The sequence below is a fragment of the Terrapene carolina genome, unplaced genomic scaffold, assembly GCF_002925995.2.
Source record: "Terrapene carolina triunguis isolate 2854851 unplaced genomic scaffold, T_m_triunguis-2.0 Scaffold130, whole genome shotgun sequence".
Taxonomy (NCBI): Eukaryota; Metazoa; Chordata; order Testudines; family Emydidae; genus Terrapene; species Terrapene triunguis.
The window spans coordinates 23,147,809-23,163,435 of NW_020664481.1; the positions used below are offsets into that span (position 1 = coordinate 23,147,809).

At 39.3% G+C, this 15,627-nt stretch overlaps 1 protein-coding gene across 3 annotated transcripts in view; it reads left to right on the forward strand.

Annotated features, from left to right (window-relative positions):
• CUNH16orf70 (chromosome unknown C16orf70 homolog) overlaps positions 1-13,264 on the forward strand; it is a 51,066-nt gene extending 37,802 nt beyond the window's left edge. The window contains exons 10-18 of one of the 3 annotated variants that reach the window (XR_003369834.1): positions 993-1,126; positions 2,471-2,554; positions 3,334-3,416; positions 4,727-4,770; positions 7,087-7,130; positions 8,717-8,775; positions 10,551-10,623; positions 11,135-11,580; positions 13,004-13,264. Coding sequence is in view for 1 of the 3 variants with exons in the window: in XM_026652692.1 (XP_026508477.1) it covers positions 993-1,126; positions 2,471-2,554; positions 3,334-3,416; positions 4,727-4,770; positions 7,087-7,130; positions 8,717-8,775; positions 10,551-10,623; positions 11,135-11,224 (611 nt within the window). In the remaining 2 variants the exon portion in view is untranslated. Of the gene's footprint in view, positions 1-992; positions 1,127-2,470; positions 2,555-3,333; positions 3,417-4,726; positions 4,771-7,086; positions 7,131-8,716; positions 8,776-10,550; positions 10,624-11,134 lie in introns of all 3 variants that reach the window. The other 2 variants (XR_003369833.1, XM_026652692.1) reach the window with 2 other exon arrangements.
• The last annotated feature ends 2,363 nt before the right edge of the window (positions 13,265-15,627 follow it).

The following is a 15,627-nucleotide window of genomic DNA, read 5'->3' on the forward strand; positions in this document are numbered from 1 at the left end:
TGCTGTGGCCCGCCGCCCGGTCTTGCCTGCTGGAGCAGCTCCAGCCAGGCCAGAGACATCCTCCCCAGATAAGGTGGGAAGGGATGGGATGGGGAGAGTGTGGGGGTCCTGGGCTAGGGGTGGGGTCATATGGGGGGTGGTCACGGGTTACTCCCCTGATCCCCAGCTTTTCCCCCCAAAACAATTTCTCCACCAGTTGCTGTCCCGGCCTGTCAAGGTAAGCAGCTGGCGCGCCAGGACACTTTGTTTACTTAGGTTTACCTCCATGCCTGCGGACGCTTGAGGTAAACAAACCATCTCAGCCCGCCAGTGGCTTATCCTGATGGCCCGGGAGCCAAAGTTTGCTGACCCCTGAATTATAGGGTCGGCTTATGAACAGGTCATAAAAATTTTCCATTTTTACTTATCCATTTTGGGGGGGGGGGGGGGCTGATATTAAAACCAGCTTATGATCGAGTATAACGGTATAGTTATTTGGCCTAAAACAGTACTGACAAAGAATTGTATTGCATGGGCCTTACTTTTTTTGGCTGGTCAGATTACACACTATTTTATAACCTTTAAAACCATTCTCCCAATATGCTTCCAGTACTGCAGTTAAACTTCTTACGGACATAGTTAACTGCTGGCACTTATACTTGATACGAATTGATCAAATTTGAGTGCAAATAAGTAAACTGCATTTTGTAAAATGAAAAGAGATAGGGGAAGAGTTCTTCTCAATCTACTTCTCAGGGATAGCACTCAGTGAATTTAGCCATTACGATATGGGTCTATGACAGTTAACCACATTACCTAGATGAGACCTTTTTGTGTGTAAACTGCCATCAGAATTAAGAACTGAATTCAGTACAGCAAAATTATCTTAAAGGAACTTCTTTGCATTCCATCCCCTTAACTAACTAGGTGCTGGGATTTGTGATTATTCATTCTTTGTGTAGTTTTGTGATCGAGGAGTTATGAACATTAGGCTGTTGTTCCCCATTCTTCAGGCTGTGGCCCAGGTGTATTAGCTGATGCCAAGATGCGGGTATTTGAGCGCTGTGTGTACTTTGGTGATTCATGCCAAGATGTTCTGAGCACTTTGGGGTCTCCGCACAAAGTCTTTTACAAGTCAGAAGACAAGGTAGGAAAAGGCATTCCTAATTCTAGGCCCATGTCTATATTCAGAATTGCTGCAGTTTAAAGGTGCTGTGGGTTTTTTGAACTGATTTTAAACAGGTGAAAAACACAGGCTGGGCACTCTGATTTAATCTGATTTAAACCTGATTTATATGGGTTTAGTTTAATTTAGTAAGGAATCAATTTAAATTGTTGTATAATCCTTATTTAAATCAAACTACAGGTGCCTACACTGTCTTGCACTGGATTTAAGTTAATCTGTTAAAAACCAATGTAAACTGGTGCAACTTTGAATATGGACAAGTCCTAACAACTGTATGCTGGTTTCTGGGTAATTTCTTCTTTTTAATGAAAATTAAAGATAACTTTTAGGTAAAATTTGTGTGTGTTCTTTATGTTTATAATATGAAAAAACACACTCACGATTTATGTATATAATATACACACACACGCCTTATGTCAGATCCAACTATTGCCAGCAGCTGGTGATCCTGCAGTAAGCATGAGACTTTACGTTTTTAAACTAATTATCATTTATATTTATTTAAAGCTACCTCCACAGCACTGTTCCCTCTAAGCTGTGCGCGTGTGCGCACACACACAGATCCTAAACACCGCGCACACACAAATTTGCACAGAAGCACAAAAATTTGCACAGAAGAAACTTTTTGCGCACACGGCCTGTCAAAAATTAGAGGGAACATTGCTCCACAGCAGTTTTCACTATTAAACTCTTTGTGGATTCCTCCTGCCTCATCCTTTATTTCACTGAAAGGTATAGATAGAGGCATATGAACCTTTTTCAGTATTAGGCAATAGGATACGTTTTTCACAGATACTTGGTAGACTTTGATATCTACTCTTCTCACTTTAATGCCAGGAGGAGGCATTTTCAGTGGTCTTTGCCCATCTCTCGCTTCTGGGTGCAGGGATATATGGTGTGTTAACATGATGAGAACAGAGTATTTAAAGGTGGATTCCTTTAATTTTGAGTAATCTTTTTATTTGCTATTTATATAATGCAAGTAGTATAATCTTATTTCTGTGCTAGGCAATCCCAACACCTCCTGTTGAAGACATTAGGAGCTGACTTCTGATAAAATTCTCTCCTAATTGAAATGGAACCCCTCAGTAGTTTGGGTTGTACATAGCCCAGATTGTATAGACTTCTCACAGTATTAAAATATAAGATACTTTTGCACAAAGATAATTTACAGTTTGAATCTGAGGGAAAATGTGTGGCTGCAGTGTGAAACCAGACCTTGAAAAATTGTTTTTAAAGTAAACGCATTGATAATACTTTAGCTATGGTAAGCACTGATAAATCTATATGTGGGTTTCTTTGCAGATGAAAATTCATTCACCCTCCCCCCATAAGCAGGTTCCATCAAAGTGCAATGACTACTTTTTTAATTACTTCACGCTTGGAGTGGTAAGTTGAAGACTTCCATAAATAAGCCATTTTAAATTTGAATCAGCCATCCAATGTACCCTTTAGAATGACTAAGTATCTCAAGTTGGTGCTTGATACAAGTACTAACATTGTGCAAAACTCTCGGTGGCTGCCTCAGAATCTTTGAATATGAAAAATGGGATTGCAAATGCTCAAATTAAGTCAGACTTGAACAATGATATTTTACCATTTTCCCACAATCCATGGAGTGGTTCTTGAGTGTTTGTCTGGCATCCCCCCCAACACTCTTATCACGTGCTACCCCTAATGCATAGGAACTGAGGCCCTTGTTGCTGAAATCTAGCCTTCTCTACCCCACCAGATACTATTTCACCATTCCCATGCCTGACTTTGATTTTTTGTATTTCTGTGGCATTTGTAACAAATTTTCCTCCCATGTTCATCTTCATTTTAGCATCTCAAGTAATTTGTATCATAAGCATGTTGACTTTCCATCTTGCATCAATGTAAAGTGAACTATAATAGGCAGATAAAATAGACTTGCTCAGAGAAACTGCTAACATTAGAAATTACAGCATCAAACTAGCCATATAATTATAGTTGCATATGCACTTGCTGGAAGAAATACAGATTTGAATTGATACATAAAATGTCACTCTTATATTGTAAAGGCTTTTTTTGTTTTGTTTGTTTTTACTTTTAATATATAGTTAGACCCTCCTTACTGCATATTGAGGAAAAACTACATTCCCCCACCAAACTGTTTTGCTCATGTCTATCTCCTTTGTCCTCTACAGGATATTCTTTTTGATGCAAATACTCACAAAGTGAAGAAATTTGTCCTGCATACAAATTATCCTGGTCATTACAACTTTAACATGTGAGTATAGAGAAGTAGTCTGTGAAAATGCAAAATCTGCGAGTAGTAAATCCTGTGTCAGCCTTCTATACTTCCTGTAGTTTCTGTTGAGCAGCTTCGATTCATCTAGAGGGAACTTGGAAGGATTTCAAGCCACCATTGTTAGGACACTTTTCAGCTCTGGTTTTTAACTCTTGTGCATTAATAAGTATGCATTAGAAAGAGACTTATGAGGGACAGCAAGTCCCTCAAAGTCACATTCCACATAATGTTTAATAATAAAACATCACAGTGTTGATAGAGAGTACGGTACATACATTTTTAGAGAGGATAGTCATGAGCGTTAGCAAATTTTTAAACTTAACTCCAAATACCTTAGTTATTAGTTCACTCATAAGCAATGCTTGTGCAAGGTGGACTTTGTATATTTGACAAGTAGAAACAAAACAGCATTTGGGAAGTTTTAGCTGTTAAACTATAAAAACGAATACACTGGAGTGTGGTGGATGTTGCAATAGTCTGTAGAGAGCCTGTAGATAGTTCACTGGCTGTTCACAAGAGGACAGAGAACAGTGAGGTCACATAATCTAACCACTAACATGGTATTCTCCTGTAAGTATTCCCAGTATTTTTTTTCCTGCCTTGAAGAGCTGGTGATGTCTTCTGGCAAATGTTGTTTAGAAACGGGTATGTTTTATTTGTAAGTTTTTTCTAGAATTTTTCATTCCCTGTCTCTGTATGACAAAAGAGAATGATTTGCAAATACTGTTTCTTAAAACTTCCCACTGTTTATTCCCCATCTGATGATAGAAGCCTCTGACATCATATTTTCCACATCAGTCTATGATTTCATAGGCTTCGTCTACCCTAGGAAGGGTTTCTGGACTAGTGATACCAGCAAACCCTCTTGGGGACACGCCGTTTATATCAACAGAGTTATTTTGCCAGTGTAGCTTATACCAGCTCGCTGAGTGAAATAACCTGTAGTAGCAAAAGGATTTTTTTTGCAGTTATAACCGTGGCTAGGACTTTTGCTGATACAGCTATTTCAGTTAGTGGTGTGGGGTTTTTTTTCCACACTTCTAATCTCTGTAGCTATCTTGACTACAGTAGTGCAAACTTCAAGTTCATGCCCGCAGCATCCACATGAGTGTTACAGTGCAGCACTGTGGTGTGCACTGCTATTTGCACACCGTGTCCGAACTGTGGGGCAGTGTGGATGTGCCCTTAGTCACAGTAAACTGCTCACTAAAGAATTTCTACGTCAGTTTGTGCTACCTAGTTTGTTGATTCCTGTGTTTTGTAACAGCTTTACAATTTCAATGTTCTAGATACCATCGTTGTGAATTCAAGATTCCACTAGCCGTTAAGCGAGGTCAGTCATCCATCCTCCTGCTCCATGGGTTTGTAAAAGAAAATACAAAAGGGAAAAGAGTGGACCAATTTTCACTTCAAATATAGTCTCAAACAACAGAAGATAATAGAAGTGCTGACGATAGTAGGAAGGAGATCTTTTGAACCGTTTTCTAGTATGTGTAGTAAGGAAAATATTTAAAGATGTTAGTTCTCTGGCCACTCCAGCTTCATTCTTAGGCGAACTTTCTTTACCCTGACCAGGCCTACAGGTGTGTGACTATAACATAGCATTGCTAGTTTCCTGGAGGAGTGCTGCTGCATCTTGGTTAACATGAATTATGTTGTTCATTAAGGCCCGAAAGTTGTAGGGCAATGTGAATCTGATCTGATCCTTCCAATCTACCTTTGTTGTTGAATTTTTAAACTGTTATCTTGATAGTCACTCATAAAACTCCTTTCCCTTCACCACTCACAAGGTCTGTTTATTATATTTAATGTAATTTGAGTTATTCAGAAAAATAACTATGACTCTACAGTATGTGGCATATATCTCTATGTAACTATCATCTGGGAATCTCCAGGCTCAGGAAGAGTTTAGGACTTTGCCTCCTAAGTCTCTTATTGCACACAGGCCCTTATTCAGCAAGGTACTTAGGCACATTTTTAACTTTTAAGCATGTGATTAATCTCTTTAAAGTACGGGGATACTTGCTTGCTTAAAGAATCATAAATTTTAAGGCCAAAAGAGTCTTTTATGATAGTCTAGTTTAACCTTCTGCATAACATAGCTAGGCATGTGTGTAAGTACCTTGTTGAACTGGGACTTTAATATCCTAGAAAAGATCTAGGATGCTTGCTAAACTGCTGCCAGAGATCCCTTTGTCATCGTACCCATTGACAACATCGATTGTCTCCCTTGAAAGTACTCACCTGCACAGTCCTTTGATGGAAATCACATCAGCGAGAATCTGAGTTGGGATAAAAATAAGGGAAAGGAAGAGGGATGGGGTGTACACTCGTGTGTGTGTGTTTAAATTAAAATCAAATGTATGATGTACCTGAGAGTACCAGCACTTACTTTCCTTCCCTTCCTATTTAAATATGTTTTCCTAAGGCTCTTGTGCAGTATTTCACACTCCCATTTCTGAGTACTTGTATTCAGTCCAAGTTGTTTTGTGCCTCTATTATGGATATATTTGATTTCTTTTATTCACCCTTTTCTTTCCCCACCACGCACCCACCACACTGAAACTTTGATAGTATGAAGCCCATTGAAGAGTCTAAACCCTTCCATGGGTTAGCAATGTGCAGTGCAATTCTGTCGCTGACAGTTCATTGGTACAGTGGGCATATTACTTAAACACTGAACCCAGCTGTATTAGGAACCACTTGCTTGGTGGTGAGTGGCAATATAAATGGGCCTTTGGTCTGATTAAAGAACACTTCATGGTTGCCCCCAGAGACGATGTTTTCCATTTTAAAAAGTCTAGAGATGAAAGGAAATACATGCGTAGGCTGGAAAAATGGCCAGCAAGCAATTTGGAGTGCCTGGTTTGTTGGGACTGCAAAGCATATGTGATGCTGTTCCTCCATTCTGTCTTTTTTCATTCTTTTGAGAAACAAGGAATTAAAATTCCCAAGATTCTTGCTTTTTCTGCTCTTCAGAGAGCGGAGTTCTTGTACACTTCAGTTCTACCAGCTCATATAAATGGAGCCAGCCTGGAAAGCAGAGGTTGGCACAACTTGTGCCCATATATTCATAATGGTTTTGGGGAGGAGTATTCCACAAAGGTGTGGCTTGGGGTTTTTATCTTTTATCTTTTTTTTTTTTTTTTTTAAATGTAGGGAGCACTTAAACCATTTTGGTTTGGGAATGACTGGGTCAAATCTGAGGGTTTGTCAGCTTCTTAAATGCATACAGTGCTTAGTCTTTGCAAAGTAGCTCATCCACAAGAGTAGATTTGTTGCTACTGCTATGCATATAACCTGACGCTGTACAGTTTTGACAAGTCAATTCAGCGCACAGAGAAATAAATGTCTTGTTTCTTTCACTCCTATATTTCCTTTTTTCTCTTAGAAGCCATTTAAGCTTTAAAGGTTACTTTTTAAAATAGTGAATGGGCAAATCTGTGTCTCCAGTGTTATTGTTTAATCTAGTGGATTTATGTTTAATCAGTGGGATTTTTTTGTTTTGTGTTTTGACCGCTTTGTGTGATGCTTTCAAGTTCCCTGATCTCTGAAATCATTTTTCAAACTCTCATATTGGATACATTTCAAAGAAAGGACCAGTTCAAATGTAATTTCCAGAAGAGCATTTTTTGTTTACCTTCCACAGAGAGTGCGGATTCACAGACTGAAACATGCACAACGTACAGCAAGGTGAGTCTTCAGAAAACCAACCAGAACAGTTGCCAGTATAAATTGCGTGTCTGCTGAGTGTGCGGAACTCTTACCATGTGTCGTAGAAATCATAGCAATATAGAAAGATGGTTTTTAAAATAAGGGAGTTCAAATTACTCTCCTCCCACCAAAATTTAATTTTAACTTTTTTATGGATTTGGATTTTTTCAGTGAAATTGTTGTAGTTCAGACTTTTTACTCTTAACACAGTCAGAAATATAGTGCAGTCAAACCTTGGGCTTTGTCTTCCAGTAAATTATGTTATGTTTCCCATTTTAAGGCAGCTAAGTGTTAGAAAGATTAGAGATACCTTTGAAATGTAATATTAATGGTGGAAATCAGGAGTTTAGCTAGAAATAATTTTACATGGATGGATTTGACAGTAACTGTTACAGATTAATTAAATATGTCTAGAGTAGTGACAAGATAACTCTGCACTCTTAGGAATTTCATTTACCTAGGTACTTGTTTCAGAGTACACTTTTGAATTTTTTTTTTTTTTGGCACTTGCTTTGGGGGTTGTCTGCACTTTGTAATGAACTTTTGACAGTGGTTTCTATTGCGTAAAGAATGACTGGTCATTCAAACCTTCTGACAACCGTGTAAACAAAAATCCACCAGATAACAGTAAATCAGTCTTTTTGGTTAAATACATCATGTGTTTTACCAAGCAGGGCAAGAAAAACATTAAGTAGAAAAGCTTCCACTACACATACAGAGATGCCTTTGACATCCAGGTGGGCATAAATGCAACTCAATTGGCTTCTGGAGTGAGGGCTGTTCAGCAACACCACACACTTCTACCCTGCAGCGCTTTTGTTTCCTGCCAGCCTAGGGAATGAGACTGGGCCTGTGAAGTGAACCCAGGTGTTATGGTCATTGGAATATCTAAATGACGGTGCAGAGCATTGACTGCTTTACTGAAGGCAGGAGGCCTGTATCCTCCTTTGCTTTCTGATTGAATTATTTGATATACTTCAGTGCTTCACTGCATTGTTACATCCCTTCAATATAAAGCCATCGCTTCATAAGCTGTCATGCCACAGGAGTGGATAGTACTGGGAATTCTCAGTCAAATAAACACTGCGCCTGTCTTGCATGCTGAACCAAACAGAGGCTTTTGTGAGTGAGAGAAGGCAGTGATGCTAACTTGATCTCAGCAAAGTTCCAAGAGAGGGCCTTCCTGTGGGAAATTTCAGATGCCTTATTCTTTGAAATAGCTCCTTAAAATGATGGACACAGTGCTTTGTGTTTCTGCCATCAAACCCACAGAGGTTACAATAGTATTTCATTATTTTATTTTTTTCAATTAAAGTCCACTTTCCGCCTAAAATGGAAACTAGTTTTAAACTCGGAGCAGTCTCCTAGCTGCAGGTTCTGCTGAGTAAAGCTGGCTCCAATCACAAAACACTCTCTAAACATAACCTTCATAGTTCATGGCACTCTGTGCTGCCTTGTGGTTTGCACCAACACTACAACCAAAATGTGCATGAACCTCCTCCTTTGTATAAAGAAAAGCTTTCATGTGACTCTCTTATTCTAACACCCTTTTAATGTGATTACAGTGGGATAGTATTCAGGATCTTCTGGGACATCCTGTGGAAAAGCCAGTGGTACTTCATAGGTAAAGATGCTGTGTGTCTTGTTATCCTGTATGGTTGGCAGGAAGTGAGCTGCTGACAGATGATTACCACAAGGATAGGTCTGGTAGTAATTATCATCCAGATTTATGCCATCTCTTTGCTGCTGAAGCATCAGCTCTGCTGCCTCTAGCTAGGAAAGCTCACTACCATTTGGGGAAATCAAGAATCGGTAATATGGAACAATGGAATTCCAGCAATTCTTTTAAATGCCAAAATCCATCCTCTGTTGCACAGTGGAGAGTATATACAGAACATAGTGTGTGGGTGTGTATGTTAACCAATAACATAAATTATTTTTGTATTGTGGGTGTGCCCAAATAACTTTAATCAAGAGCAGCAGCAGCTTATTCTGGAGGGCGGTGTATAAACATATGGCATGACAGTCTCTGCTCCCAAGAGCTTGCAATCTAGCATGCATGCACATGTTCAATTGTAAATCTGCCTAAATCTACACAATAGTGTCAGTTTAAGTAGTTCTCATCCAGTTCTGGAATATGAGTAATTTTACACAATTCTGAGTCTGTGAAAGTGCATAGAAGTATTCATTTGACAATATCTCTTTGTAATCCAGCATATTCACTAATATAAGCATTTTAGTAGTAGGCAGAATAATTTAGACTTCACTTATTTATTGAAAAATTTGGGGCTGTCTTCTTAAATTAAGGAACCTGTTCTCTTTGTGGACACTTTCCCCATTACATTTAATTAATTCGGATACAATCCTGTTGTTCCAGTGTAAAATGAGTAGTTGAGAGATTGGATGGCCCAGAGAATTAGTGATGACATATGGACCCTTTCATCATAGGTCACTGGTTCAAATCAATATAAGATGCATTACCATCTGATGATGTGACATTTGCTATGTCACATTCAGTTAAAGAAATTCACCAATTGTAGAGGAAGCCAGAACTTACTAATAGACTATATCTGGAAGAAAATTATACCCAGAAATCAGTCCTAGCTATGCTGAAACTACAGTATAACCAAGTCTTTAAAATTTAGATTTTCCAGGTGTTTTAAGGATCTGACTTAAAGTCCATTGCAGTCAATGGGAGTCTTTCCTTTGACTTCAGAGGGGCTTTGGATTGGGCCCATATTGACTAATTGCTGCAATTCTCTTAAAAACAAAACCGCGTTAGTTCTTGTATAACTTAAATGTTTATGAAGCGTATGTGAAAGTCAAGAAATGCATTATTTTTTTAAAGGTAACTAAATTTAATTAGGCATGTCACTTCAGACATAAATAACTACTTTGCTAGAGATTCAATATATTAAAATGACTAGATTAATATACATGGTGCAGAAGATACCTTTAAAAGTAGGCTTCCTAGTAATTTTTACTTGAAAAAGGAGTGGGGGAGAGATGCACACATGTGTGCATGCACAAAAAGGTTTAGTTAAAAAAGGTCTAGTTTTCTTGAGCTGCTCCTTCTTTGTTACTTGGTTTCTATTCAGCTTTTCATTTCCAGCCTTGGTTGAATAAGAGTGGTCTCCTGCAGTCACTAATAACTGCTTATTTTGTCCCACTAGGTCCTCCTAGGTCCCCCCATACTTCAGCACCACTCTGAGGAGTGACCCGTTTGAAATCCAAAAGCAGCATAGCATCATAGCACAGACCAATGTAATCCCTCCCAATTTAAATAATCTTGGCATAAGAGAAATGTGATAAACTTGCCACATAATCACAGGTGGCTATTATTTCACATTAAGAAATTCCAACCTCTTATGCACACTTTTTTTTTTCTTCTTTTTTAAGGTCGTCCTCTCCAAACAATACTAACCCATTTGGATCAACGTTTTGTTTTGGACTGCAGCGAATGATCTTTGAGGTTAGGAAAAAAACTTTCAAATTCGTTTGGGTGGGAGAAGATGGTGTGGAGTTTGCTTCTGGATTTTTGTCTTTCCTGTATACCTATGCGAGCCAGCATTCGAGAGCAACTGTAATATCAGGGAACATGGCACAAGTGGGACATTTACCAACCCTCTCCCCAGGTTTAATCCCTCTCTTGTGTTTAAGGCTGGTGCATCTGCCTTGTCATCCATGACTCATGCTATTGAGAGACATGCTTAGTTATCACTAAATACTTTTGGGTGGTGGTGAGTGCCCGTGTTAAACAAGTGTGACTCTAAATGACGCCTGGAAATTTAGTAGTAATTTTTTAGAATTGGCAAAGATCTTTAAGTGTTTTAATTCCACCAATCAGTTGCTTAATCTTTTTTTTATAGCTCTACATTCAAGCATATAAATGCTGTAACTGTGTCACTGGCAACTTTCTGAGTTCCCTTTGGCCTATGGGATTTTTTTTTTAATTTCTCTTTTTCTGTGCCCTCCTTTTGCAGGTGATGCAGAATAATCACATAGCATCTGTTACTTTGTACGGCCCAGCAAGGCCCAGCAGCCAGTTGAGAACTTCGGACCTTCCTCAATGAAGCATCACCTTCAAAATCAGCTAATCTAAATGCTACAAAACTAGTACAGCGTGCCTTGATTTACTGCCACTTATATGGAAAGCATGGTATGATTTTTTTTTCAAAATAAAATTCCTCCCGTCCATGCGCGGTGCGGAGGGGAAATTCTCTCAACCCTTCATCATAAGGCATGGAACTAGTGATGGAGGAAAGCAGCTAGATGCCTGTGTTGTCATTTTACTCCTCTCGGTTGGCCGTCTCCTGCACAGCACAGATCCGAAGAGACTGTCTATCCTTCCTGAGCTGGCAGAAGGAGCGTTAATGGCTGCAAGAAATAGAAGCACAAACTTTCTGAGCCTTGGAGCATCTGGAAACAGGTATTGATATTAGTCTGTGTTTGTGTTACTGTATTGATGTGGTGGTCCTAATTTAAGAAACCAAGTATATATACATACATTATATATATATACACACACACACACACACACACACACAAATATAAACACATGGATATTTCTGTGGCTTAGGACATGGTACCAAGTGTGACAAGGGTGTATATATGTCCATGATTTCAGACACCACATCTTTGTGTAACTTCAGAACAAGCAAGTAGCATGTGCATAATACTTGGTTGTGTAACATTTGCACTACATACACTTTAATTACTTGATAAACATTATCTTCACTGAGGAGCATCTGTGTACGGGGTGTGATGGTTATTTAATGTACGCTGCGCATTACGCTTATTTATGTGGTGGATTGATGAATAGTCCACCTTCCTGCACTAATATTTACTTGACATGCTGAAGCAATTGTTTTTCTGCCATGCCTGGTTTACTAACTTTTTTTCCATATGCCGTTTCCAAAAAAAACCCCCAAATCTGGAAGAGATTATTCCTGTGATTGAAAGAGGTTTTTCTTTGATTCCATTTTTCTTCGTACTTAAAAAGAAAAAGAAAATCCATCCCATAAAAGAAAATGCAGTTGCCTCATCTACAAATGTATTGGAATATGTTTGTTCCAAACCCCTAGCTCCTCCCTATTCCCTGTAGAAAAGAGAAAGGAAAGAGAATTTGTAGTGAGTATGTAGATTATTGAAAGAAAAATTCCCCAACTTCTTCAGCACCAAGAAACCTCTTCTCATGTCTTCTGAACTATAACTTTTAGTTAATGCCAAAGTTTTAGCCAAAGACATCCTCAGTCTAGTTTCACCATCTCTGTATATATAATCTAACTGCACACCCCACCCCCAGGAAACAGGATATAGGCTTTTCTCTAGTCAGGAAATGCTGCTCGCTGCATTTTATCTCAAGTGGATGCTTTGGGTTTGTAGTTCTCTTACAGTCTTACTGGAGAAAATAGTGTGTGTTCTTTGAAATATTAATCCTTTTTAAAAATGGAAAAGAGAAATGTATAATTTTGTCCCATTTTTAATATTTTGGTGTAGCAACTTGTGATACCTAAACAACGATTTTGTGAGTTTTACAATGTGTGTACAGATTTTGTAAATATGACATTTTTGTAATTTTAACACCATGTACAGTGTAATCCTGTATAGTTTATCGATGAATGGGAGATAGGAAATAGAATGTTAACTAGTGTTTTGGATCCTGGACCAGTAGCAGGGATAAATGTGATTTGGTGTGTGTGTGTGTGTGTGTGTGAGTTTGTGCGTATGATATTCTTTGCCATTTAGTCTTCCTGTATACTGTGACATTCTAGAGTGTTTTACTAAAACAAAAAAGCCCCATTGAGAATCTATCTAAGGAAAAAGTTACTGTTTACCTTCGTTATTCTTAGGTGTTACTCCTGTTGAATTCCTGTTCAATCTGTGCTGTTTCCTGTGATCATTGCTTGCTGAGAAAATTCGACACCTCAATCTATTTCCTTGTTTCCTCTCTAATTTTCATTTTGGTTTACAGAGCCCTTCTGTAAATTAAACAGAATACATAATGAGCATGTACACTGAAAGACAAATAAAATGCGACTCTCAGTTACTGTTTTGTGTTGCATACAGTTGCTGGGTGTTTTTGTAATAAAGTGGTGAATGCTTCTGCTTTATTTCATATCATTTACTTATTATATGCAGGATAATTTTACCAGGGAGTTGGAAATAAAGATTCCAGGGTTCTGCTCCAATCTCTAGCACTGGCTTGTGTAAACTTGGACAAGTCACTTAAACCAGCTGCGCTTTAGTTTACCCTTATGAAAATGTGTTTATTTCAGAACTTAGCTACCTCACAGAGTTTTGAAACGTGTTTATAGAGCACTTCAAGATAATCGAATAAAAGGTGCTGTATAAATTCGTGTATGTTCCTAAATATAAAGCTAAAATATGATTGCTCATATTAGTTAATTTTCTTAAATCTTTTTTGAAAATTGACCTGCATGAGACTCCAAGTTCTGTCCTGGGGCGGGGGTATGTTAGCAAAATTCTCACCATCTTATAGAGAAATATAGACTTTCGCTCTTCCATGGCTCATCCTTCTGAAAGGGATGGAAGCATCCTTCTGCCAACCTGACATGTCTCAGGAGACGTGCTGCCTGCCTGGAGCCCACGTCCCAGATGTTACAGAAAGTTTGCCGAGGCTCATCTGTTGCTCTAACCACTACCCTATGCTGTTCATCCACATGAGCAGATATTGTCTAGTTTGACCCCAAGCAGATCAGCAGTGACTACAGTGCTCTGGGAGCAAGGGGGAGAGGAGGACACAGGCTGTGTTCTCATCCATCCTCATGGTTGAGTGTAAGGGCCCATGCGGGAATACGCACATCCTGGATATGAATGCATGGCTGCACAGATGATGTCAACGGGAGGACGTCGGCTTCCTTGACCATGGGATGCTGTTCCGAGAAGATCTGCTGGGAAGAGATGGAGTCCACCTGACTAAAAAGGGGAAAGCATCTTTGCTCACCAACTTGCCAGCCTAATGAGGATTTTAAACTAGATTAAAAGGGGGCAGGTGGCAGCAGACCACAGGTAAGCATAAAAAAACTACCATAAACAGAAGGCTAGATGTTTGGGGGAGGGAGCACAGAAAACTACATTATGGTTGTGCCACTGCACCCCATATTCATCATAGTTATATGATTATAATATAATTATACATCTGGTACGAGATATGTCTTGTGAGGTATCATTGGAAAAGTTATGATTTGCTGAATATGATTATCCTATTTGTGTGCATGTATACTTTTTTTATCTAAAGTTATGAATATTGACTATGTATCTGTATTTCAAATGTGGTTACACCTGGGTGACACCCACTAGGCGAAGTGCTTCCACTCTAGACAGCTGATTGTAAAGGGCCTGTTCAGGGTAATGAACCATCAGGGGAAACAATAGGCCTTAGGAGAAGCGTATGGCCCACCTGGTTAGCCTTCCTGTACATGTTTCAGCCAGCCTGTGAGTAATGGCTGCTATGACTCAGCAGGGCATGCTAGGGCATGTGACCAGACCGCATGACACTAAACTCCATTTTGGTACCTGTATTTTTCCACAAGCTGGACTGGAAACTGAGTTTGGAACAAAGGGTTCCCACCATATGGAAAAGCTGGATAAGGTGAGGTGTGACATTATCTCTTGGCCTCACTCCCCACATGAGAACTCCTGGAACCTGAGGAACAAAGACTGAACTGGGGGAAGTGCTGGACCCAGGCTAAAGGTATTTCTAGCCTGTGTATGGAAACTTGGTGGACTGCTTGTATCATCAGTCAGGATTTGAATTAGCAATTTCTCACCCTATCTAGTATTTTAGGCTTAGTTTGCGGTTTTGTTTATTTGCTAGGTAATCTGCTTTGATCTGTTTGCTGTCATTTATAATCACTTAAAAATTATCTTTCTGTAGTTAATAAACTTGTTTTATGCTTTATCTAAACCAGTGTGCCTTTAAGAGAAGTGTCTGGGGAAAATCTCCCCTCTGTGAGCAATGGCTGTTGCATATCTTTCCCACGTCGAGGGAAAGGCGAACTTTATTAATGAGGTCACATTGTACAGATCCCTGTGCACTGTAAGACAGTATAATTCTGGGTTTATACTCAGGGAGCTTGGAAATTGGCTGCCTGTCTTTGAGTGGCTTAGGTAAAGCACTCAGGTGGGTGCGTGACACCACCTGTTGTGTTGGGTGATACAGCCAACTTTTCCAGGCCCTATCTCCAACGAAGCAGTGTGAGCAGGGCCAGCCCAGCTGGGTGGTTAGAGGGGCATAGAGGTTCCCACGGCTCCCAAACTGCACCCCAGGGGTGACAATCCCCATCACAATGGTCATAAGCCACAACAGGGAAATCAGTGGGAGAAACTGCTCAATGTCTTACATGTCTATACGCAAATGCTAGGAGTATGAGGAATAAACAGAAAGAAATAGAAATAAATATTAGTACATAACCTACATTTTTACTTAATTGGCATCACACAGACTGGATGG